Genomic DNA, 27,374 nt, shown 5'->3' on the forward strand with positions numbered 1-27,374 from the left:
CAATGTGATAACCCCCTTTTTTTGTTACATGCATCACCTGAGAGGAAAATGAAAACAGTACACACATAATCACGTTATTATGGGTCACACAAACATATAGATCTATAGATTTCAGACATTGAGTTTGTTGTTCTCCTTTAAGTAGCTATAGAGAAAATGCTCCTATTTGGCATTATTATTCATTACAAATTATATAACCAGCATGAAAGAGAGGTTTTTGCGCCCTTTCTGCTAGGCTAATAGCAACACAGCTCCACAAGTGTGTGCAAATAACAATAAATAATAATGTCTGTCATCCCTATTTTTACCAGATTTATATGGCACATAATAAGCACATGAAAATGGTCCCATGTTTACTATGTTTAATATTAACTTGGTTAAAATTGGTTAAGGTATACGTAGATCTAACAGACATGTTACAAAACTTTTAAATGTACAGATTTTGAAAGTAATCTTAATCTACAGGAAAAAAAGAAAACAAAATGACATTTATACAATTGCTTGCATGACAATTTTGTTTATATAAGCGTTTCTTGTCTGATTCTGTTAATACTTGTGTATATTAGGGGTTTATGTTACATCTTATTTGGTCAAAACAATGAATAAACATTATTTTAACCAGTGTCATTTTTGTTAGCATGATGGTGTTTTGTGAATGTATGACACTGTATATCAGTATATTATCAGTATATACAGGCACAAAACAGGTTCCATTACTTTAGATGGAATATTAACATTATTTCAGTTAATGAAATATATAGTTTAACATAAATTTAACTTCAGTGCCATTCAATTTAAAATGTTGCAGCCATTTGTTTACGGTAATGTGCTGACAACCACAGCTGGTGTTTGTTTTTTGCTGTACATTTTACAGGTTTATTTTTTCAGTGCGAGAACCTGAAAAAGTATATTCCCACAGTCTGTATTTACTCAATAAGACATGGGTTATTGTGGGAACTTATCAAAGGGGTCTTCTGTTCCCCAGCACTGCCGGATGGCTCTCAATAATGGGCCTAGATTGAGGGAACTATATGGTTGCATAGTAATTGAATCACAAAAGAGATAGCTCCTTTATGTGTTTATTAAGTTGATAGGGCCTTGGGAAAATGAGGCCTGACCTTTTAAAAATTACTTAATGTATATTAAGACACCATTGAGAACTGGCCTGGGGAACATAGGAATCTTTTTCACGTGTTCATATAAATCTTGGAACATTTTATTACTACTAATTATGTTAATATTATTAAAGAAAATGATTGTAAAATGCTACCACAAAAAAAGCAACAATTAAGGATGAGATTATTTGAGAGAGAATTTCATCGTTTATTATTAGAAGAAACATAAAATACAACATATACACTACCGGTCAAAAATTTTAAACCATTCAATGATTTTGCTGCTTAAAATTCGAGGAAACTGTGATACATAACTTTTTAAAAGTTTGCGGTAAGTAAGGAGGCATTAATTGATCATAGGTTACAGTAAAGATATGTGTAATGTAACAAAAAAAAATCAAATAAATGCTGTTATTTTGTACTTTTTATTCATCAAATGGTACAAAATATGAAGCAGCACAACTGTTTTCAACATTGATGATAATAAATGTTTCTTGAGCAGCAAATCAGCATTATAGTATGATTTCTGAAGGATCATGTGACACTGAAAACTGGAGTAAGGATGCAGAAAATTCAGCTTATACATCAAATATATTAAAATAGAAAACAGTTATTTTACATTTTGATAATATTTCACAATAATACTGTTTTTACTGACGAAACAAATGCAGCCTTGGTGAACATAAGAGAGACTACTTTCAAACACATTGAAAAATCTTCATGATTCCAAACTTTTGACCGGTTGTGTAAACCACATCTAAAGGGTCCCTTATTTGATAAACGACACAGTTTGTTTTTGTGTGATTCCTCACAAGATAATATTGTAAACTGTATTTTAAACATCATTAGGCCTGTATGAGACAGGACCTGAGGTGTCTTCAAGTGTTATTTTACTACTAGTGAACTACCAGTCGACTTCCACAGCATACCATAACTGTCAAATCACTCAAAACCCAACTAGGCTACTTCAAAAAGGTTGCTACTGTTGTGAGATCGAGAGGAAGGCTTATGTTAATTCATGTAGTTATGTTCAAATCAGTGGTTGGGCAACTGCAAGTCTTCTATTCCACAAATCTATATTGGCAAAATAATGTGCGATTATGCAAAGATACACTGAGATTACTGCGAGTAAAGCACCCGTAATCAAAGTCTCTATTAACAGAATACGAGCCGTTCTTTTCCAGTGAGGAGAGAAGCCAATGCAGCTCACTGGACGTCCCAGCCAGGCGGCTCTCTCGTGACTCAGCATTGGCGTGAGGTTAAACTCGGCTCTCCGTTTGGACAGCGTCGAAGTGTCTATGCCAGCGGTGTGACCGGCATCACTGATACGCGAGGCAGTTGTGCGGCGTGCACTCCTCTTGTTCCTCCAGCTCGGGACACGGCGTGCCACTGTTGGCGGGTTTCAGCAGGATATAACGGGTGCGATGGCGCAGTCCACCCCGAGAGCACGGCCCCAAACACAGGCCCCAGGACGACCACATCGACACCTCGCAGTCCAGCGGCGTTTCTGAAAAAACATGCAGGAATCATGAGGATCGCTAGTCTGGAAGCAATCTGTCAGGAGATTATGTTTCTGTGGCTGTTTATGCATTGTCAGATAAAGAAAAACAGGCCACTGGCGTAATCTAGGGCAGGCCGGCTCTGATATGAGCCGCATATAAAAAATGTGTATTATAGAGTAGAAGTCCCGATAGCAACATGCAATAGAAAATTGCCCGGTTTTACAGACAAGGTTTAAGACTACAGTCGCAGACTAAAATACATGTTTGGGTTGTTTTAAGTCAAAGCAACTTGCACTGACATATCTTAAAATATATATTAGTTCCATTGTTTTGTCTCAAGATGCACAGCTGTAATGCGTTTTTCTAAGGCACATTTATAACAGCAACTTAAAATGTCCTAAATTAACTAAGGCCTAATCCTGGCTTAATCTTAGCCCTGTCTGTGAAACCGGGCCTAAATCCCTTAAAGTGCCCCTATTATGATTTTTCTGATATTTTCTTTCATGTAGTGTGTAATATGACTGTTTTTGAATGTAAAAGGCCAGAAAGTGCAGATAAATGGTGTTTAAACGCAGATGCTAAAATATTTGTGGAAGCAAATAAAAATGGTTTATCACATGTGGCGTGCATTAGGGTTCATCAAGTCTAAACTGTTTACTTGGCCTAAAAACACATTAAATCATACACAATGCTCTGGTAAACCAAAAACATCTTGAAGAAGCACATCGCACTTCTTTTTTGGATTTACCATGCAAATCAAATGAAGATCACGATTAAGAGACGCAATGCTCTGCCATTGCATGTGTGAAATGTGTAAGCAGATCTACCTGAGAATCTGTGAGGTTTGGTTGCTTCAGGCAGGATGTGATTGGACACCCGGTTCTGTTGACGGACAGGTGAGCGGCTCTGACGCTTCACCCATATGGTGGCCAGAGGCGGGAGATCTGTTAGCCGAGGGTAATAGAAGGAATTCGCTGGGTGGTTTGGCTTCTGAGAGGTAATCTGCATCAGAATAAAACAACACAGATATGTTAAAACAGTGATTTATTATTTGAATTAGTCAGAAATATTGCAAATACATTAGTGGCCAAAAGTGACGTTCGGCTTACGAAAATTGACATTCTTGCCTTTTATGAAAATGACTCCTTCTCAGTCAAAAGTGACCGAAGCCTTGAAACGTAACCCTTTTTTTTCAGGAAAATCAATGTAATATATGTTTGTTCAATAATATTTTTTGATTATTATTTTATTTTATGATATTATGCAACATTTATAAAAAATGTTAAGCTATTTTTCCATTCGTTTTTTTTTTTTGTGAGAATAGTGTCATCTGGAGTCGTTAAAAAATAAAAACTTACCTATATAAATACTGTATATAGAGAGGGTTTTAGATTCCCATTATTTTTTTAGACATAATTTCTTAATTTTATTAGGTTTTGTATTTTTATATATATTTAGACATTATAAAACTACTTTTTGCCAAGGTTTAGATAGTTTTTGTTAGATAAGCGTCAGGTTTTGCATTATGACTACAATCAAATATTAACATTTTGTAAGAAAGGGAACACATGAAAAGCATTTTTGATCATTAAAAAATCTCAAATAAAGAATGGATATAGTGATAATTCTTCATTGCTGTGCACTTTTTTTCTCCACATTTATAAATGTTGATTTGTATTTTGTACCACCAAAAGAATCTCGGCGTTTTCGTAGTTTTTCGTATTTCTCCGGTTTGACCGTGAATGAGTCAAGTATGATTTTTTTTTCCCTTTAACATATCTGAATCATGTCCATGATGTATTTTGTGTTCGAATAACCAATGTGACAAAAGTAACCAGTGTCATCCCATTCCGAAGAAAAACGTAACAAGAGGCCCAGAGGGTTAACCAAGTTTAGTAGGCTTTTTTCTTTCACGCATATTTAAAATATTTAAATAATATAAAATACTTTTTATTTTTATTTTAAACCTTTTACATTGTATTAAAATATAAAAATCTAATATCTCACCATGGTGATATTTTCAGGAGGTGTTGAAGGAAAGTTCGGTGAGGAGAAAGTGAAGCCGCTGTCTGTGCCGGCATCAAATGGGTACAGGTCAAAGGTCACTTCCTGTTTCCACTGTCCACCCTCACACAGGTTCAGGCTGTCAATCCCCACAAACCAGTCTGGACTGGGGATCACTTTCACTATCAGAGACAGCTGTGAGAGAAAACACAAGATCAGTCACTCTCATGTTGAAAACATACACAGACATTATCAACCCTGATTTACCTTTGACAATGCACTTCCTTTTTTCAGCAAGCTCTGCTAACATAATTGGCTTCATAAGTCACATCTGAAACTTTTCTTTGTAGCCATTTCCAGTATTTTCCACTCCTTCCTGTGTATGTTAGGTTAAACCATGTGTGTTTTTTTTTTTAAATGGTGATGAATGTTTCCTTTTTGACTGTGACCTCATTCAGGAGGACCCCTTCGGTCAGAGCAGAATGAGGGAATATCCACACGACACAGTCGGAGAGAGAAACCAGCCGTACTGTGACAGTGGCTATTTCAGGATGAGCACAAGCCTAATATAGAGCCAAAGATGATTCATCAGACATACAATAAAACCTGGCAGATCCTGTCTGCTTGAGTTCATTTACGGTATATCAGTCAAAACTCTCTATAAAAGAGAAATCACAACGCAGATTCATATTTTCTGACCAAAATGTGAGTGGAAGACTCACCAGAACATCGCTGATTTTAGTGTGTTGCTATGTGGTTGCTAGGGTGTTGCTAGTGTGTTCTGGGTAGTTGCTTACTAGTGCTAGTCAAAAGGGGATGATCTTTTTAATACACTCTTTATTGGCATCAGTGGTCAATTTCAGGGGTAACGCATTACAAGTAATGCAAGTTACGTAATCAGATTACTTTTGTTAAGTAACTAATGTAACGCAATCGTTTTAAATTTACAATAAAATATCTGAGTTATTTTATAAGTAATGCTAGTTACTTTGTTTTCCCATTAATTGACTGACAACTCTTTTAGTTACTCAATTTAGTTACTCTAGTTCTCAATTGGTTACTTTTTTAGGGAGTAACAGTATTGTAATGCATTACTTTTAAAAGTAACTATCCCCAGCACTGTCAATGGTTTCAGTGGAGAATCTTAACATCCACGGAATCTTTCCATTCCACAAAAGGTTCGTTAGATTATTAAAATGTTCTTCACACTAAGAAAAATAAGATTCTTTGGGAAACGTAAAATGGTATTTCTAAGGCATTGCTGCGAAAAATCTCTTTGGTACCTTAAGAGTGGAGTGTACCTACAATTATTATTATTTTATTTTTTTTGGAAAGCAATTGAGATTAAATAGCAAAAGGAGATTTTATTGAATGTCCTGCTTCTTAGATTTGCCTCTTGAGAAAAGGAAACCCAAGAATCTCACATGTCTCCTCTAGAGTTTCAAGAGAAATCAAAAATGCCTCAAACTGCTCAGAATTGCTGATATGCAACAACAACAAAAAAATCAACAGATATGCACACAAAAAACAGGCATCTACAGTTTTATTGTTCTATAATCTCTGTTTAAACTATTTTTATGGAATACTAAGCAAGTCATTTGAGGCAAAGTTGATACTTAAAAGCATAATTTAAAAATAAAGTGATATGAATTTTGATATGAATTAAAATGCTAAATTCACCAAACACCCCTAGAGAAAAAAGTTTAAAAACTTGTCCCATCAAAGCTGCTGTTTTTACCGAGGAACAGTTCTTGAAACTAATGGAGTCATATCGTTAATCGAGGTAAATTATTGTATACTACAGGGGCCTTGGAGTCAAAAAGGTTGAGAATCGCTGGATTCTCTTGCACTTTGGAAGAGCAATCTTTTCCCCTGGGACACAAACTTAAGCAACACTACATTCAAACTGGATCTCACTTTTTATAGTACGCATTTCAGTGTGAATTACTTACAATCCATCATTCCCAAGGCAAACATTAAAAGCAGGACAGATATAGTCGGCACTTTGCATCCATATTTGGGCCACAATTTTGGTACCTTGTGACAACATCCAGTCTACGGCTGACTTTTCTCCAGGCTGGATTTACTCTCGTCTCTCCCTCACATCTCTTCTCATTCTGTGGCTTTTTCCAGGAATACCTCCTGCTATATCAATTTCTCTGGCGTGAGAAGCGAGCGGTGCCTCATCCCTCTTCTGTCTGTTCTGACCCCAAGCTAATAGAGCTCAATCTCGCTTCAGGGCACAAAGTCACACTAACACATAATTGCCAAACCAATGCCCTGATTTGCCAGAAGAGTGTGTCAGGAAAAATAATACACAACTATTCTATAATACATATCTATTCCTCTGTCTGTCTACATGTGCTGCTGGAACGCGCTGTGGTTTCTTGCATGGCTCGCACTTTGCAGAAATACACACGGTCTGGATCCTATTAAATGCAAAAAGAACCTTTAGTAATTTTGGACAGCATTTGGCTGTTTTTGATTACCTTATTTTCCTGTTGATTTGAGGTTGTTGGTCATGAATGTGCGGGAAGCTGAAATCGGACACTGCAGTCTTTTTGGGAGATCTTTAATAATTAAACACTGTTCAATGTCGGCTGCAGCACAAATGTGTATTTGATGAAAGATGAAGACAGCATACAGAGGTAAGAAGATAAAGGTATGTCTGAATTTTGTTTTTAATAAGAGAAGAGTTACAGATGTTACTGTTTTGTTTAAATAAATAAATGTACATCCACATCCCAAACATATACCTACTACTGCTACTGTCACCTCAAGTTACTGTCAAATGTGGATTTCCATTCTTGATGCTTTATATGTACAGAAAAATAAAATACTTTGTTACTGTCCATTGCTATGTTGTTGCTAGTGTTGGAATATATATATATATATATATAATTGTTGGGTAATTAATGTTCAATCTAACAATCAAAGTATGAAGACAATATTTTATACTTTTTAAATATTTAAAAAAAAAAGAGGGAAGAACAAACCACTAAACTTTAAGGAATTTATCTGACAAATGATTTGGCAAAAATGGCAAACTACAGCAACAGGTTTGATTTTACTACCAAAAAAAAGGTGAAAAAGAACAAAAAGCTTACAGCAAAAAACCTACACTGCCTACAAAATAACCAGTTATTAATATTTTCATTGGTTCTCTCTTGTTTTTGCATGTGTTCAAAATTTCTTTGTAAGACAGCCTGGCCAAAAAAGTATGTCTGCACAATTTAGCATGTTTCATTGCGTTATCACAAATAAACCAATTGATTCCAAGCACAACTAAACAATATGCTTAAAAACACATATTTTATAATATTTGAATAAAAGGTAAACATGTCAATTAACCTAGGCTGGACACCACTTTTTTTGCCACTGCTGTATATACTTACAATTATGTTTAATGGATGATTTAAATAAAATAATAAATGAACACATTTTTTTTAATGGCAATTTTAAATTGCATGTCAAAAAAGCATTTGCGTGCAATATTTCTTGGGTTCCTTTAATGTACGTTTCTGGGATTATTAAATCTGATCACTGAGAAAAATAATACGTCAGATCTACACGCCGTGTGATTTGAGATATCATTCATTTCTGTAGCACAAACATTCAGGACAAATAATCACTCGCTGGAGTTTAATACTATTAAATATGCTTAATATTAATAAGATGTAAGCACTCAGTTCATCAATAATAAGTGAACAGACACTCACAGCTCACACACACACACACACACACACACACACACACACACACACACACACGTCACAGTCTCACCCCAAGGCCAAATTCATACTCGCAGTCGTACTTTACTGCCCTGCGGATCTAAAAACAGCAGCGCCACAGCAGACATACCGCCATGCTGTGGTTAAATGCCAGCAGGACAGAATGCCAAGCGCATCTGAGGGTAGTTGCCGTTTTTAATAAGTCTACCTTGTATTCCAGACTTTGGCAATAAAGATATGTATGTCACCAGCAGCACCAGCGCTGCCTTTAGACCCTATAACCAACTGACTCATGGCTAAGGAAAATAAATATTCCAGAAAGTGAGAAGGAAAGGATCCAGGCTCTCTCTATCTGCAGATCTGGTGGGTTCAGGAAACCCAGCACAGGAGCCGGAAGGGAGGGAGTGAGTGAGGCTTGTGGTCTGGAGGTCCCGGGACTCTGGATGTGGTTTTGGAGACTTGCGCTCTGGTGAAGTCTGTCTTTGTGCAATATAGATCTAAATTTTGTTACTAAAGTCTGATCAAAAAACTGAATGACGTATGCAGGACTTCTCCAATCATTTCGTTTTCTTACACCCGCTCCTGCAAGCTCATGATCCTTGCCTCCAAAAATTATGCATAGAACCAAGTAAACAGCCTACATTTTTAATTTTTCGATAATCCATTATGGATGCGTCACAATACGGGGACACAACCATAAATCGGTCTGAATGAATAAATAATGGTGTTAATCAGAAGATTACCTAAAAAGCAAGTAAACTTACACACTAAGATATCACTGTTTTGTCAGGTCAACATTAAGTGTAACTTAATGTGTAAAATGCAATAAAAACGATGAGGACTTTGCCTCCTCATTTTAAAACACAATTGCACGCCACTGAGTAGTGCAATGAAAATGTCTGAAACTAAACGGTCAAAACTGTTGGAATGAGAACAACTGCCAGGGGCGGATCTAAGAAAAAGCATTGCCACCACATCTGCCACCCCAGATTTATCCCATTAAAAATATAAAACTAAGTAGTGTTTCATGTACCACTTTTCAGTAGCGGCGCTTCAATGTGATGGCATATAAAACAATATTGTGGAAAAATGGCAAGAAAACACATCTTTGTTGTGTTTGCGGGCTGGACACGCTGTGTGGTCGACTTCATAACAGACGACTCTTATGAACCGGTTCTTTTTGAGTCAAAAACACACAGCACAACCAGTGTAGCCCAATTCACAAACAAATGGACTGGTTTTCCCAGTTGTTTATGAATCGAAAATTCAAGAAATCTGAGAAATGTAATCCCCTCCCACTCACAATGTTTCTCGTTGTTTAAGTTGACCTGTGTCGTGTACCGTTTCCGGGTGGTTTGAGACTTAAAATACTGGATGGATGGATGGATGGATGGATGCATGGATGGATGGATGGATGGATGGATGGATGCATGGATGCATGGATGGATGGATGGATGGATGGATGGATGGATGGATGGATGGATGGATGGATGGATGGATGGATGGATGGATGGATGGATGCATGGATGCATGGATGGATGGATGGATGGATGGATGGATGGATGGATGGATGGATGGATGCATGGATGGATGGATGGATGGATGGATGCATGGATGGATGGATGGATGGATGGATGCATGGATGGATGGATGGATGGATGGATGGATGGATGGATGGATGGATGCATGGATGGATGGATGGATGGATGGATGGATGGATGGATGGATGCATGGATGGATGGATGGATGGATGGATGGATGTCTCAGTGCTTTGATATTTTGGCCATTCTTTAATGTTTAAAAGCAAATTATAAAGTTTTTATTTCAAGTTTGTAGTTTAACTTGATGCACTAAACTTGTGATTAATATATTATTCAAGAAGCCTACGGTATGTTAATAAAACAAATGTTCTGTGTAGTGTTGACAGACCTACATTTAGAATCTGTTAAGTGTGTTACAGTGGATATCGTTATTTTCTCATTTGTTTCTTATTGTTTTCAAACAGTATAGATGATTACTTTGTGTTAATGTAACAGTTTTGAATATTCAGGGCACAATTGTTTATGCCAAGCCATAAATCCACGAGAATGATGCATAGATGCTTGCTTTGGTGTTGTCACATGCCAACGCCTTGCTAAAAAAATGTTCTAGATCCACTTCTGAATGTCCCTTTCTACAAGCCATCCTGGTGATCATTATTTCCAAAGATCTGTTTTCATTTCAATTCCAATGAGGCAGATTTACCTAATTTTCTACTGGGAAAATCAAACAATCCTTATCAAAATAGATACAGTGTTATTCTATCACCTAAGCTCTTTCAGTAATTCATGAACTGACATACCCAAAATATTTTTAGGTATAGAAAAAAAATGTAGGAACACAACAATGATCGATTTTGTGTAGTGATATGGTCATCTCACCAGCGGACTCCTGGGCGTCAGAAGTATCTCAGTGGAGCTGTGGCCGATGCCAGAGGGAATCCCAGCTGTGCGGTACATGGACCCCACCGCTCGCCCCTTCCTCGCCTCCTTCGCATCCTTCACCAGATCCACTGTGAGCCCCTGCTCAGCAAAGCTCTTCAAGCCATCGCTCGCCAGCGCCCCCTCCTGCCACAGCCGGTACTGCTCATTATGGGTCACGGCTGCACAGATTCACAGGTAAAAGTATAAATGGTAAACTGAAACATATATCAGTTGCTCATGTTCTCAGGCCTCGTGATTCCTCTGGCAAGTTCTGTCGTGGGCTGTTGAACATTACTACCTCTCCATGAGTTTTTATTGCTCATCAGATTTAAAAAAACAAATACAGTTCTGCCACTTTCTATCTGTGCTTAACACACCTCGAGCTGTTTAAAATAAAGCCATGCAAAATACCCAATGCCAAGCAAATAAACACCTAAAAACAAACCCTTCAGTGAGAAAAGCCAGACCTACTTTGAGTCTAGTGCGCACCTAAAGTGCAGGGGTGACCGAGACCGTTATGTAATATATTAAAGTAGATTTTCATGCCCTGAAGATAATATCAGAGCTTGCTATGCGGAAAAAGGTTAATGTTTTGGGTAAACTTAAGTTTTCGGTATTGGTTCTGAGTAAATTAATCACTTTGACATTGTCATGACATTCAGCGTGTAGTCCATTGAACTCAAAATCACTATGCACTATACAGTGGTTAAATGTGTGCAAAGAAGAAAGACCAATCTCAGTTCAGTATGCAAACAGACATAAAGACCAATCAAAAACTGGTATGCAAATACTACAACAAGGTCTTCACTCACTGTCACATGGCATTTTAACGTCAAAGGGAGCTTTACAAACTTTTAGTTTACAAAAAACAAATATTGCACACCTGAGTAGTAAGACGATAAAATGATTTCCATTACACGAGAGTAGATGTTAAAACTTCATGCTGATTTGTACTCAGCTTTCGCAAAGATAAGCACCAACTAAGACATAGCTTTACAGTAACCTATGCTTCACCATCCATTTAAGCTTCTTTCCATATGGTGATGTGAAACTCCTTCTGTCTAGTGTTAACACGTGTCAGCACACACAACGGCTGCAACCACAGTGCGGTCCCCCCATGACAAACGTCTGGATTGAGCGGAGTAGGGGACATCTGTAGGGTCTTCAAGTGGGCACCTTCCGTCCTCAGTGTTTCGTCGAATAGCCCACGACACCTCAAGAGGGCTCGATAGTGACTCTGGCGTCCCAGAGTCCCCCCCCTCCGTCCCCCACTCAACTCAGCCCAGCTTACTGACCTCTACTTCCCTCTTGCTGCTGAGACCTAACCACAATCTCACAATCTCTCCGCAACCCAACCATACGCGCAAACCCGTTTGACTAAGGCTGTCGAGCCCCACTGGTGCGTTAATATGCAGTTTCAGTGGCAACGATTCCATATGGCATACCACCTACCGCAAAACACAATATCTGCCCAACCACCCGTCATCCACGCAATATACACAGGAACGTAATGACTGTAAATACTATACAACCTATACAAATAAACCAACAGACTCTTCTAGTTTTCAAGAATTCTACGAAACCGTAGCATGGCGGCCTGTAAAAAAAAAAGCCGCACATTAAGCCGCACATTTTCAGGTTTCTTTTACTTTGCATTCAGATTTCTGGGATTCCTAGCAATAACTGTCCATAACTTATGCACATCCAGATTTGGCAAAATTCTTTTCCGAAAATTTAGTCCTAACCCTATCCCTACCCCTAAACCTTACCCTACAGATAACTTATTCCTAAAATCTGAGGGAAATTATAAGATTTGAATAATGAATAACACTGATGTAGAAGCACCTAACCCCTGATTGTAAGCCTAAACTTGTCAAACTGTAAACTCAAATCTGATTGGTTGATTGGAATGTTGTTCCAGGATCAACAAAGATGTTGATCCAGGAACATATTGCACTTGGTGAAATCAGTTTGTGCGACTACATATTCAAGCATGTTATATGAACTTCTTTTTTAAAGCTTAACAGACGTGGTCTTTAACAAATATTTGATTAATTGCTTTTGTTTCCTTTTTGTAAGGCACTTTGGATTAAAGCATAAACGTAGTCACTGTAAACTGCCTCAGTAAGAGCTGCACAGAAAAAAAAGGCTACTTTTGTGTTTTACAGAAAAAAGTATTTTTTTACGACAGGTTTGGTACGACATAATCATGAGTAAACACAGACCATCATTTTTGGGTGAACTATTCCTCCAAACACAAAACGTGCCTAGTTTGATAATTCACCTATTAGATTCTTGATACCACAATAGAGGTTTTGAAAAAGGCAGGAGCTAAGATGATGTTTCTGAAATGATTTCAGCCTCTCTTTAACGTCCCAGTGTGTTCTTCATAGCTACAAACCATTTTGGTCTGGCAGAACCTGAGCTGGGAGCGAGAGAGCAGGAGAATGAGAGAAAAAGATACAAGTGAGAATGACAGGAAGGCAGGGAGCACGTTTGGCACGCTGACACGTCTAGTCTCTCCATGCTACACGTCTGGCTCACATGTGGACAGAAAAACTGAAGAGACCTGACCTCAATCAGCTAAAGCACAAACCACAACCGTCTCCCACGCTTTTATCTCTCTATCTCCATCTGCCCTCAAATTGTCTCATCCTTCATCCAAGTTATACACGGCAAAAACTTTTGATTAGATACAAAAATGTGCGGTTTCTGAACATAAGTGTAATACAACAGTGATGAATGGATAAAGAGAGAGCCATAAAGGCACCCGGAAGGCAGCAGAAACCGCATAGACATCATCTCAGCGCCTCCAAAGCCACAGCCTGAACTTTCTGGATCTTGGGGTTTCGAATGTTTTGGGTGAGGCGTCCACGTCTGCTGCTGGTCTCGGCTGGTATACCAGTGACACCCAGAAAACGCCATTGCAGTGGCCAAGTGAATGGGCATTGCAGGCCGCATGCGTTGTGTATTTATGGAAGGAGCGTAAAAGAAAAGGGCGAATGTGCAGGGCAGCCCGTGTCATCTGGCAACGGTTATTTCTCTTCAACCTCTCTCTCGTTCTGCTTTCCTCATTAGACCGCCCCGCTCACGTGGTGTGGCAGGTAGTGCGTGTATGTTTGGGGGGTAGACGGGGCAAATAGCAGTGTTAACAGGCCAGCTGTGAGAGCTTAGAGTCCTGACATATGGTGAGGAAGTTTGAACAGCTTTATCCCTAACAGAACGTGGAGCCATCGCTGGCGGTCGACCTCAGAGAACGAGATGTTCCACATCTAGCAACCTACGTCTGTATCGTCAACCAAACACCTCATCTCTCACAAAGCTCACAATCTCACTTTCCGCCACCTCGCAGGAGTCTTACCCATGAGCTTGGACCACTGAGCAGGTGGTCGGAACAGGGGATACTGTTTGGGGAAGGTCTGGGGACTCCAGTGGCCGGTGAACACCAGGATGTAAGAGGCGGGTCCTCGAGCGCTGCACTCAGTCCCGTTGTTCAGGGTCATTGGGGCCGCGCAGGACAGCGTAAACCTGAGCAGAACGACGACCAGATGCTGCAGCCAACCAGGAACAAAGATCTCCGATGACATCATCTCTGTCAGGAAAAAAGAGCAGGAAAAGTCATTAGCAAAGTACAGTGCACTTCTGAAGAAAAGAGGTTTTTTTTCTCCGTTTCATGGTTAATAGCAACAAAAAGACCATGTAGAAATCAAATAAATTTGAGTTTTTCATGCTACAATAATTCTGATCCACTCACGCAGCAAATATATATAGCAATAGGAAATTACATAACTTTGGTTCCTGACACCTTAATCCTCTGTCGAGGAAGCATCTGAGATTTGCAGCTTGCTCCGGATTCAAAGACACCAACCGTCTTATATTACAAAGTTACGCTGCTTTAGAGAAACCCTTATGAGAGACTGGTTTTCTGAAATATCTGAAAACGAAATATCTGTCATCATTTACTCTAAACCTGTTCGACTGAACATTCTTCTGAGGAACTGAAGTCCTGAGCAGTAATTTGCATACGATGAAAGTGAATTTTAGACTGGGACTGTCAATCTCAAAAGAGGCATGTAACCATAAAATAGCCCATATTGGCTGTATTCCAGATTTATATGACCGAAAATAAAGTTGTTATTTACTGAAATTTTTCCCCTCCACATTAGCTCAAATTTCATTAGCATTCAAACGTGTTCAAATATGGAAGAGAAAGATGTGTTTGAAGTTAATGACGACAATCCTGTAAAGCAGTCGACATTGGATGTCATTGACATTAAAGCTGGTGTGACTTGTCTTGATATTGCATTTTTGTGCAACTATTATGCTTTAACCTTTCCTTTAGTATCTAAATTTCTGTTTATGTGCATGTAAACAATCTGCAAAATTACAAAGCACAAAGTCCACACCAAAGAGAGTGAATCTCTCCAACAGAAAACACTTGCATTAAACGACTCGTTTGTAGTCCTGCCATTATTGTGACTTATCAACATGTAAATACATTTGCATAATGTTTGCTTTGGCCGCTTCAAAGAACAGTTGGGTAGGAGATTTCACCATGTCGAGGAGATGCTGTTTTTTCAACAAGGTCATGTGAACATTTCTGACTCACACTTTGACCAATCAGAACAGACTGGGCTTTTAGGAAAGGCGGGCTTTAAACCTTAAACCAGTGGTGGAAAGAGTACTGAAAAAACATACTCAAGTAAAAGTACCATTACATTCCAAAAAATGTAGCGTGAGTAGAGTAAAAAGTACTTGTCCAAAAAACTACTTAAAAAAGTAGCTTATTTAAAAGTACTCATGAGTAGTGAGTAGTGAGTACTGAGCTGCGGATTCTACCCCTTAAACACTGTGCACTACAATTTATAAATTAAAAAAATGCACATACTGTAATTCACATTATATTTTGTTCTTTGTCAGGAAGATTGAAGAATATCTATCATCCATCTTTTTAAAATGCATAAAATCAGTACACTCATCACCATTTTAAATCATATTATTTGGGGGGGGGGGGGGGGGAGCATTTAAAATTAGGCGAAAAGCCACTGGGCCTGAGCATGCTATTGTTGCACATAAAATATCAATATTCATAACTGTGCAAAGAATTCAAAAACCTTTAGAGACGCATATGATAGTTCAGCATCACACACCATGAGATGAGTTAAATATAGAGAGATTAAAAAATACCCAATTTCTCTCCAAAACGGTACCAATGTTAGTGTTTTGATAAATGAGAATCACTAATATTATCAGATTACCTCACCTAATTCACTGAAAAAGGCTAAGATAGTGAGCTAACACTAATTACACACTTTAATTCCATGCTATTAAATATGTTACAATTTAAACGTAAATGCACATTGTTCTAGAAGGGTGGCATCATCCCTTACATTTTACACGGCTACATTTACTCGCATTGTAATGCTGATAATATAATTTGTAAGGAAAATTGTGCATTAAATAGGGAAGTTATATCCAGGAAACTTTTACAAAAGAAACAAACAAACACACACACACACACAAATGCATGTCTCTTTGTAGTCTCGCGAAGCATTTGGCAAGTGCATTACGCAAGTGCACTTGCCAAATGAAGACGGATTGTATAATGGATCAATCAAAAAACGTTGTTTATTAACGAGCTCTAGTCACGCACTGACAGAAATGCAGTTCAAGTTAACGCCATGGTTCATAGAGTGCACTGATTCTGAATCTGGCGGCATGGCGAACGCGAGACGAGGCAGTGCACAGATCGTGACGCGCGTCTCTCTATAATGTGATTGTGAAGTAAATGGGAGCGGGAATTCACCGCATTATGAACTCGTCACGCAATACCCCCAACCTCAGACCAAATGCTAGGCCCTGTAGACAGGCCAGCCAATATAAATATCATATTAAGCAGAAATGTACCTTAGCATATTAGAGGAAGACGCTGATATCTGGATTGAATTGATGCGTAAAGAATGCACTTCCACAGCAGTCATGCTTAATTTGATTTGATGACAGTCATGAGACGATTACTCGATCCAATCACGTTGATGGATAAAAATAAAATAAAATTAAAACAAGCATGTAACGAGTAACGACCACAAACAGAAGGAAAATAGCGGAGAAAAAGTACCGATACATCACTTACAATGTACTCAAGTAAAAGTAAAATTACACAATTTTTAAACTACTCAAAAAGTACAATTTCTGAAAAAAACTACTTAATTACAGTAACGTGAGTATTTGTAATTCGTTACTTCACACCACTGCCTTAAACGCATACCTCGGGTCTTCCCTTCCGGGACGTCATTCACTACCCTCCTCATCATTATATTTTTTTTAAGTTAGTCATGTCATAAAGTTAGACATGAACCATCTTAGTATTCCTCAATCAATTCATTATAAACAAAATAAGGGGAAAAAATGATTTTTGTAAAAATTGTGTAGGGTAATTAACAACCCGAGGTGTGTAACAGTGTAAGTATATTTTTTCTGCACAACAATAATTGAATCTTTGATGACTGAATAAGGGCATTGTTTGATACACAATGATGAAGTGACGTTTCAACCATAGTTACGCAGGCGGAAAACAAAAGAATAGGAAGTATCATCAGCAAAAATTCAAATGCCTCCGCGATTTAATCCAGAGCAAGTACTGAACACAATCACATATTAGTGTCACTCTCAATTGATGGTGGATCTGTCAGCTATCAAAATATTGATTTTGAATATGTTGAAAATTACAGTTTTTAGAATATGTTTGAGATGGCGAATATGAGCCAGATGCTGAATGTACTTGGAAATGAGCTCTGACGAGGACAGTGATGAGGTTATAAAACATTGGCTCAAACTGAACTCTTCCAAGCTCCAAAAGGTAACGAAATATGCTTTATTTTATTCTTCTGTAATTGTTACTCTAATATCAGGAGAGTATTATATTATATTAATAATGATTAGCGAAAAATGAATGCATTTAAGGGTTAAAGAAACGGGAACTAAAACAGAGCGTTTCAGGCAGGGGTGCTGCAGCAAAGACCAGGGTCAGACAAATAATGTGTTTTTGAACTTCAAATCATGGAAATGTTTTCTAGCAGACCCCAAAATATAATTATAAACGTGTAAATGTGCATAATACCGGCACTTTAAAATTCATGAACATGCATGAGATTTAACGGTTGTTTTTTGTCTACTTTGAAGCTTGACAGCGCCTTCCCGTTTCATATTCAATGTATGAAAAGGAGCAAGGTGAACATTCAAAATATTTAATTTTGTGTTTCAAGAAAGACTTTGAAACAACAAATGGGTGAGTAAATTTAGCTTTAAATAAAACATAATTAACAGCTGTTCACAAATGTGATGAACTCAACATCACCACAGCACATATTTACCCAGAAACCCACAGTCACGTCAACCCCCTCTTCTCCAAACAACCCTAGGCTTGCTGTTTATTCCTGACTAAATTAAAATAACACAACAGCAATAGCGTGCGTGACTGATTTATTTTCATCCCATTTATCCTGTGATAGAGTGCATTACGCAAGACCAGCTTAGACCCGACAGAAGGGTTAGAGGATGACTGCATGAGATACTGGGATCTGCACCGTCTGTCTGCCTCTGTCTTTTAATAAAGAGGCGAAGCGACAAAGGGCACAAGTTCATCACAGCAGGCTCAGACTATTGCTCTGGCCGCGTTCGCTGGATCACCATAGTTTATAATGAGCCACGCTCAGATGACAAACCCTCAGATCAAAGACACAGGCTCGCAGCGTCCCCGCTTCTGGTATTTTTATGCTCGTCTGTCAAAATTTGAAGTCATTAATGTAGGTTTAGGTTGGACCTGTAGTTCATATATATTGAGAGGGTGACTCTGATGAATAAAAACAGCGGACAGGGTTATTATAATAGTGCTCATAATGAACAGATATATTAAGATCCATGAGGAGAGAGAGGTCTTGAGTCACCACATATGACCTCATGTCTAATGGACATAGTTCTGGAGTGAGAGAGCAGCTAAACGCTCCTTGTTTTAAAGCCGGCTAGACCGCAGGTTCAATGGGACACGGATAAAATCTTACGAGTGAGGACTGAGCGTGCACTCCTTTGTGGTTTCCGTTCTTTTTCTTCAGAGCTCAGAGTCTCTTTCTCCAATGTTTGCCAGATCAGGTTTCGGCATCTTTTGGAAAATCTGAAATGTCACGCCGCTTTCACACATTCAGACTTTTCCAACTGCATTTTTCCAATTTAGAGGTGAACCGTGCGTGAACAGAAATGCCGGCAAATCAGCCACTGCAATCTGGCCGCTTGAGAAGTTGTAACATTGCTGGAAAATTTCTAAATTGATGCACAAATTTAAAGAGCTCTGACACAAGAAATCTGCTCTTCGATTCTTTCACAATACTTAAGGTGCCGACACGAGTCTTCATATTGAAAAAACATACACGGTAAAAAGAAATACACTAAAAGGCAAAACTAATGTTTTTTCATGCACTGATCAATTTTGAGATTTATTTTGTTTTCATAATGTCGTCTTTCAGACTGGAAAGAAAACATGCTAAATACACATTTAAGTGTTTATTAGGCTACACTTTCGACTATTTGCGTCCGTAGTCTGTAATTACAATTACACGTATAATTAAAAAAAAAATTGTATGCAGAAATACTCACTTCAATAACACATAGGCCTACTTAAACCAGACTTTACAGTTATGTTCCCATCTCTATTCTGAAGTTTTTTACAGAGGGGTTTGTTCATATATAATTTGCCTGATAAAAAATCAGAAAATACTGTCCATAAAATGTTATAAGTAATAATTATAAAATAATAAGAGTAATCAGTGAATGTACACATTTTGATACTTATTTTCAAAAATGCTTTCAATAATATTTTAAAGCCAAGTTATTTATTCATATGCACTACCAGTCAAAAAAATTTAATCGGTCATATTTTTCATCTTTTTAAAACACTCTTCTGCTCACCATGACTGCATTTATTTGATTAAATTTATATATATATATATATATATATATATATACACACACACACACATATATATATATATATATACACATATAGCCTATATATATATATATATATATATATATATATATATATATACACACACACACATATATATATACATATATATATATATATATATATATATATATATATATATATATACACACACATATAGCCTATATATATATATAAAGTTTAAAAAATATGATTTAAAATAATAATAATAATTTTTATTTCTATTTTAATATATTTCAAAGTGTAATTTATTCCTGTTGTCAAAGCAGAATTTTCAGCATCATTACTCCAGTCTTCAGTGTCACACGATCCTACAGAAATCATTCTGATATGCGGATTTGATGCTCAAAAAAAATTCATTATCAGCAATGTTGAAAACACTTTTTCAGAATTCTTTGATAAATATAAAGATCAAAAGAACAGCATTTATTTTAAATAGAATATTTTGTAACATTATAAATGTCTTTACTGTAACTTTTGATCAATTTAATTCATCCTTGATAAATAAAAACTATTGATTTATTTTATTGATTTCCCCCAAAAAAATTAATAAAAATTCTTACTGCCCCCTGGTTGAACTTTCTATTCATCAAAGAATCCTGAAATAAAAATGTAAATAACTGTTTTCAACATTGATAATATGTTTCTTGAGCATCTAATCATCATATCAGAATGATGAGTTTTACCATCAGGAATAAATTACACTTTACTATATACACTTTATATTTAAACATTTTAAAGTGTAAAAATATTCCATAATATTAGTTTTTTGTTATATTTTTAACCTATTAAATGCAGCCTTGGTGAGCAGAAGAGCTTTCTTTTTAAAAACATAAAAGAATCTTAAAGATCCAAAACTTTTGACTTACCAGTCAAAACACACACTTACCATGTATCATAGGTTTTTGGGGAGTTACACCACATGGCATTTACAGCCTGAACTAATCTTTCCATGTCATAAAAAGGTCAAATTATCTGATATTTAAAGAGACTTATCGACCTTGGCTCACAGTTATGAGGGTCTGTGGGGGTCGTCTCTATGACATCATTTCCTCTTTTTTCATGCATGTTGGTTGCATCACATGAAAATCATGGTTATCTACATTTTGGAAAGAAAACTGGACAAGCATTGAAACAAAAGAGCTTATTTGTATCTGTGTAGATGAATAAATTAGTCAACAGACCTTGGAACAGATTTCTGGCGTAGCTGTTTGAAAGACTTTTCCAGTTCCAGCAAATAACATAACAGAGTTTAAACTGCATTTTAGTGCTGATGTGTAAACGGGAACAATAAAATCTGTTGAAAGTGTGAAAAGCAGATGGCATTTGCCAGGGGAAAGTAATCCAGCCGTTTTACTGCAATGTAACTGGTTTCATCTGTGAAAGTAAGTGACTATAACCTACAAGCATCAGGCACACATGCTGCAATTGCTCAATAATGTTTGTCCTCAAAACAGGCAGATCTGTTTGTTCATGTGAGACGGAGACATTTCCTTGAAACAATGCCTCGTCTAGTGCAGTCAGCATTCCCCAAAACCATCCGCTGGCTATTAAAACAGTATAAATATTTTGATCTCCCATCTGCGGTGACATTTTGCACGCGTACAAATGCAAAGTCCCACTTTTTCCACATTATCTCTTTCTCTGGGGATTGGGCTGTGACATTAAATTACATATGTAACAAAACTCAGGCTTGTTTAGTGGGTTAGGAAGGATGCACTTGCCAGTGGTTGCAGATGCTGCGTGACACTGACCTAAAGAAAACCTCCCTCTGTTTGCAGTGTCAAAAGACACACGTATTCTCAAACACAGAGACGCAGCAAACCTCTGCTCTCAGCACGAAACCAGACACAACCAAACCAGAGGAGACGGAAAAGAGCCAAAGAGCTTGCGGCTTTTCGACACTTAAGCTTAAACTTACAGGGAGAGTAATTATGAAGCCGCAGTGCGCTTGAACTGCAAGCAGGAGTCGCATGCAAATGCAAAACCTTCAGAGTAAGAAATGAATGAGAAGAGGGGGAAAATAACAGTTAAATAACTGTCAAGAGCAGCACATGTGTTAAAACACTTACGGACTGCAGCGTCGTTCCTCAAAGAGACGTCAAACCTGCAGAAGAGGAGTGTGGGAAAGGTTGCGGTATATAGAGGCACAGCAGGAGAGTCGAGAAGCTGAAAAGCAAGTCTTGGCTTAACCTTTGCCACAGCAGCCGGCCTGAGCACAGGACACACACACACACACACACACAAACACACATGCTAGTGAATGGCTCACTCTTACCTGGCTGTGATGGTAGACAGCAGGACGGGATTTGTGGAGATGTGCACTACGGATCAAGATACCTCACTTTCATGCTCTCTTTAACCCTCCTCTTTCTCCTCCCATTCTTTACCCCCACCTCTCCATGTATGGGTACACACACACACACTTTCTCTCTCTTGTAATAGTCTTGCTTTTTTTTCCTGTCCTCTTCGTTTATCTCTTTTTCTTCTCCTGCGAGATCACAGAACCATGTGTAACGCCAAAGTTGATGTGTTCATGTATGAATAACTGACTCCATAAGTAGGCACTCATCTAATAGTTTATAGCTGTCTGAGCTTTGGATCCCTGTTTGTATCTGGGAATTTCAGTGATGTTTTGCTTAAAGAATTTCATGTGAAAATACTTAACTTTGTAATACAACTGCGTCATTTGTAAGTTGCTTCTCCTGGAAAGTGTAAATCTTTCTCTGTGGCTCTATCAAAACATTGCTCGGTTTGTTTGTGCAACCAGCCTGACAACAGCTCAGCCAATGGCGTGATTTTGGGGGCGGGGCTCTCTGTTTGTTTCGCCTATTGTAGAGGAAGGGGAGTGTTTGGGAAACTTGTTTGAAAACAGTTGTCGTCTGCTTCTGAATAGGCTTACTTCTCTACTAGCCGGCGAATAGTAGTCGAAAAAAAGCTGTGAAAAAGTAGAATTCAGCGTATTAGTGAAATAGGAGGGAAAAAGTACTCGGTTGACCTACTATTTGACCTGAAATATTACTCTCCCATGAGGTCACAGGAGAGGAGTTGTAAATGGCAGTGAAGCAACACAAATGACACTATGACAAATAGTTCATCCTGATTGTATTCCACTGCATATACAGAACATACTTTTTAACGCCCAGGAAATAAGTACTTTTTAAGAAAATATACCTACTATGCCTTCTTCCATTTTCAGACGCAGCCATATTTTAACTTTCCGTTTCAAACTGCATAGATATTATACGATTAAAATGAAAGCTTCAGAGCTTTACACACTGTAGAAATAAATTATTCATATTTGATGTTTTTTTATTATTATTTATCTCATTAAACAAAAATGGGAGTTGTCGCTTTGGTAAACTCCTAAAAGTAACAAAAAAAATTACGTTACAGCTGACGTATGCTTTAAAAATATATACAGCAGTCTTTCTTTTCATCGAAAACAGACCAAAATTTGATGACTCACGGGTGTAACCAAATTTTTGTACAATGTTCTCTAAAATAAGAAGGTCCCTCCCTCTAATACCACTTGCTGACAAGAAATAACAAGTGACAAATCATTAAAATCTGTTTTCTAACAGGTTTCCTAAACACTCCTCCATCTGGCATTGGTCAGACAAACAGAAAGCTCCGCCCCAAACTCACACCATTGGTTGAGCAATTATTGCTGTGTTGGGCTTCTCAAACAAACAGAACAACAGCACCACGTGAGTGTTTACACTTATCAGAGGAACCCACCGAAAAATGACACGCTTACAGTTGACTGTATATGAGGAGACTGAATGATACGTGAATGATAAAGGACATTATTGGTTTTTAAATATAATGTTAAAAATAATATATTCACATGTGATACTAACTTCACATCTTTGTGCACTGTTGCACTTGTGTATACATTTTATACTTGTTAAGATACATGTAATATTTGTATCAATTTTTTTATTTTATTTTTTTATTTTATTTATTTGGCAGTATATGTCAGTCTATGTAATATGTTTGGTTTGTATTCTGTGTTAAAATCCTGCTGCAGCACTGCAATTTCCCCTTGGGGATTAATAAAGTTTTTCTATTCTATTCAATATTAACATATTTCTTTGGCTTGCAGTGGATCGAACAAGAAGCCCGAAAATACAAAATCTTATCCTATTACACACAGAAATTACTTGCCAACACAAATTTAGTTGCTATGCAGTTGCTAAAGTGTTTGGAGGGGGTTTGTTTTAGTATGTTACTGTTTCCAAAAGGAACTTGAGACCCTTCAGGTCAACATCCAATTGCTTAGAAAACAGTCCAGATTTCCTCTGTGAGCCACATGACTTTTCATTCCATACATCATGTCAGTAGCCCAAACAATCTGAGGCATGTTACACCATGACATTCAATACCTAGGGGTTAGAGATTTGAGCAAAAGTAATAGAGTTGGTTGCTTAAGTAATTCTGCACTGATATGGCTGATCTAACGCAGATCACACACTTGTACAAGAGGTTTTATCAGCACATCCAGAATTTGCCAAATTAGAAGTGTTGCTGGGTCAACATTCCTGTCCAAAAAATGTCTTAACTATATCCCTACCTCTAAACCTAACACCATGCATAAGTTATCCTTAAAATCAGAGGGACATGATAGGTGAATAACCCTGATGTAGAAGCACCAAACCCTGGTTGTAAGCCTAAACTTCACTCAAACTGTAAACTTGTCCCTCAATTGATTGGTTGATTGGAATGTTGTTCCATCATCAACAAAGATGTTGATCCAAGAACATGTTGCACTTGGTGAAATCAGGTTCACAGTTTTAGCAGAGGAAGATTGGTTTTAATAATAACACACTCTTAGACATGAATGACATCTGGGAATTTTCTGGTTAGAAAGCAGTCGGTCCCTTTGGGAGCTCACGTCAGTCCAACATAAGACACATTTGCCCACCAAGAAAAGACACCAGCAGAAAAGCTGAAAAGCCAAGTAGATTTTACTAGGCTCCATAAATCAAGACTGGCATTTACAGGAAAAATCCAATGTAAAAACATCTATTCATCAAATTTGGTAATGCTTCCCGTGTCAGGCGAAGGTAGTCATCACTTCATCAGAGGCCAGACTGAATGGTGATTGGTTTGCATTGACGCAAATGGGATTGGACACCACAAATGAAGTGATCGGTTTAAATGTTATGTACATTGAGTACACTGACCCTAACATGACCCTCTCCTGGACAAAAGCCCTCGATAAATCTGCCAATGGGCAAGCAAGAGGGATGAGGGGAGCTGATGAGATCAAGAATGTACAAGAAACAGGATTATGTATGCATAAAGCATTTTCGCAACTGCGCACACAGTCTCAATGAGTAAAGAATTTGCAGCCAAATGCAACTTAAACTTGATCTATTTGGCAATATTTCACTAGTACACTAAAACCAAATACTTCACTAAGATTTCAAATTCTGTAGGTTTTTATTTATTAACTTGTTTGTTCAGTTTAAATAACTGTGGTTGCGAAAACAGCCAATTTACAGATGTGTAATCCAAAAACTTTGATCGATTTTGGGGCATTTTCGGTAAAGAGTGACATAAGATACATGAGCTCATGCTCAGTCGTCTAAGGACAATAAAACAAATTTAGCATTCAAAAATGTCATTTGTGCTCAGTATTTCAAGTGTGGCTGTCTATTCCTTTAACAGCTCACTTTTTCCTGTCATTTAACCTCCGACAACTTGTCAGTGACGTCATTCTGTGGTATTAAGTGGCGATGCATTGAAGCCATGTCAAATAAACTGGCAATGTCCAGCAAGACAAACCTGTAGAAAAAAAAAACATTTACATGGGGTAAGAGTGCTGGATAAACAGTCATTCTCTGCTGACTGACTCCCATAAACAGTGGAATCTAGTTTTACGTCTTGTCTGAGGGAAACCATTTTAGACATAATACATGGTCACCTTCTTGTCTGGAGTTGCAGTGTAGACATATGCAGTGGTGGCCTCTGATATGTTTCACCCATAGGTTTCACCCAACGGGCCTTGCAACAGAAGGGTCCTCACTTGCGCTCGAAAAAGAGCGCAAAAAAAAAGAGCCCGCCATCATGCCACGCGCACACCTGGGTCTGAAATTAACAGGGGCTTGGTGCTTAAATGCCAGCATAATGTATAAAAATGCCCCAAAAAATCCAAGATATGGTGCAAAAAATTGTCTAAGTTCCTGTTTTGATTATTTATAAGCAATACCACACGAGCAAAAGTGTTTTCCCGAATATCAGCGGCACGTTTGCAAATGTAATATTGATTTTATACAACAGTTCAATAAACAAGTATAAATGTTCAAGTATTTAATCTTAGGTGACTTAGGGGCTGTCTACCTGACACCGTTTTCAACTAAAAACGTAAACTATATGCGTTTAGGTCATTTATTTACACGGCAACAGCGTTCTGGTCATTTGTTTACACGATAACAGCGTTTTGGGTGCCTGAAAACACAAACTTATAAAAACGGGCTTTTGAAAAAGGTCTCAATGTAAACAACAAAAACACGAATCTCTGAAGGCGATGAAATCATGTAAGCTACATGCGCATTACGTGTTCAATCAATAGTGTTTCATCGCAATCTAATGGCCTGGCAGCAGAATACAGCGTTTTTAGTCGTTTTCTGTGATCCGTGTGAATGGGGATTCTGATTCATTTTGACAATGGTGTCGTCTGTACGCGGAGAACTCAAAGGAAAAACGTTTTCCGTTTTAAGGATATAGTTGTCGTATAAACGTACCCCATGACAAAATAGTTTGTGGTATATTTTGCCAAAGAAAATATGTCCAAACAGTAGAGCCATTGCCAACAGTTTCAGTTTGTTACTGAATGAATCCGTGTTATAGAACAATTCGTTCAAAAACGCTGATTCATTCAGTTCAGAGACAGTGGCTGCGTCTGAAATCGTGTACTCTCTCGAGTAGGTAATTATTCAGAATAAGTAGTGACTGCTAAATAAAGTATATTCTATATGAATGTGTGTAGTAGCCTATGAATGTAATCCAGACATACTAGATTCACCACATTTTATGTCTACTCTTTTATGAGTACCGTGAATTCCGACATATTAATCTTGTCACATACTATTTTTTCAGTAGGGAAGTATGCCGTTTCAGATGCAGACATTCACTTGCTTTGTCCCTGAATGAATCAGCTGTTTAATATGACTAAATTATTCAACGAGTCACTCATTAAGACAATTATTTGTCGCCACCTCCTGGTGGTTTTGGTACTATCGTTTCATTTTAGCTTAGGGGCTGAAAGAGTGATGAAGATTGAATGCTGTTTTTGATTTTGCTCATGATTGCAACAATAGTACTGGTTATAGAGACATAATTGGTTTAATAGAGTATTAAGAGTTAAAAATGATAAAACATTTTAAAATATAACAGGGATAATGAAGTGATAGACAAGAACATTGTATTCACTGTGACTGCAGTCTTTTTTCCCATGGGGGGTGGGAGTGCTTCAACTGTTAATTTGAAACGGGCCTCCAAATTGCAAAGGCCGCCTCTGGACATACGATACA

The 27,374-nt window shown here is 37.8% G+C and overlaps 1 protein-coding gene and 1 long non-coding RNA gene across 2 annotated transcripts; both read right to left on the bottom strand.

Moving 5' to 3' along the window:
- Positions 1 to 1,302: 1,302 nt before the first annotated feature.
- On the bottom strand, positions 1,303 to 22,425 carry spon2a (spondin 2a, extracellular matrix protein). The gene is made up of 6 exons (XM_077235598.1): positions 22,112 to 22,425; positions 14,176 to 14,406; positions 10,773 to 10,993; positions 4,625 to 4,816; positions 3,445 to 3,619; positions 1,303 to 2,622 (listed from the first exon to the last, which is right to left on the bottom strand). The coding sequence occupies exons 2-6, from the start codon at positions 14,402 to 14,404 to the stop codon at positions 2,435 to 2,437; spliced, it is 1,005 nt and encodes a 334-aa protein (XP_077091713.1). The 5' UTR covers positions 14,405 to 14,406; positions 22,112 to 22,425; the 3' UTR covers positions 1,303 to 2,434.
- Positions 22,426 to 25,603: 3,178 nt separating this feature from the next.
- LOC143744207 (uncharacterized) lies at positions 25,604 to 26,353 on the bottom strand. Its single transcript, XR_013205806.1, has 3 exons — positions 26,182 to 26,353; positions 25,766 to 25,929; positions 25,604 to 25,626 (listed from the first exon to the last, which is right to left on the bottom strand). It is a non-coding gene; the product is annotated as an uncharacterized LOC143744207 (long non-coding RNA).
- Positions 26,354 to 27,374: the final 1,021 nt, after the last annotated feature.

The sequence above is a fragment of the Siphateles boraxobius genome, unplaced genomic scaffold (assembly GCF_051911475.1).
Source record: "Siphateles boraxobius isolate OS27281-9 unplaced genomic scaffold, OSU_SipBor_1 2, whole genome shotgun sequence".
Lineage (NCBI taxonomy): Eukaryota > Metazoa > Chordata > Actinopteri > Cypriniformes > Leuciscidae > Siphateles > Siphateles boraxobius.

What these genes read in the sequence shown, in the direction of transcription:
- spon2a (XM_077235598.1), bottom strand. Translation starts at nt 14,404, where the DNA reads ATGATGTCATCGGAGATCTTTGTTCCTGGTTGGCTGCAGCATCTGGTC. An exon ending in CTCCTGAAAATATCACCATG is followed by an intron (nt 3,620 to 4,624) that starts GTGAGATATTAG and finishes ATTCTGATGCAG; the next exon opens with ATTACCTCTCAGAAGCCAAA. An exon ending in CAAACCTCACAGATTCTCAG is followed by an intron (nt 2,623 to 3,444) that starts GTAGATCTGCTT and finishes ATGTTTTTTCAG; the next exon opens with AAACGCCGCTGGACTGCGAG.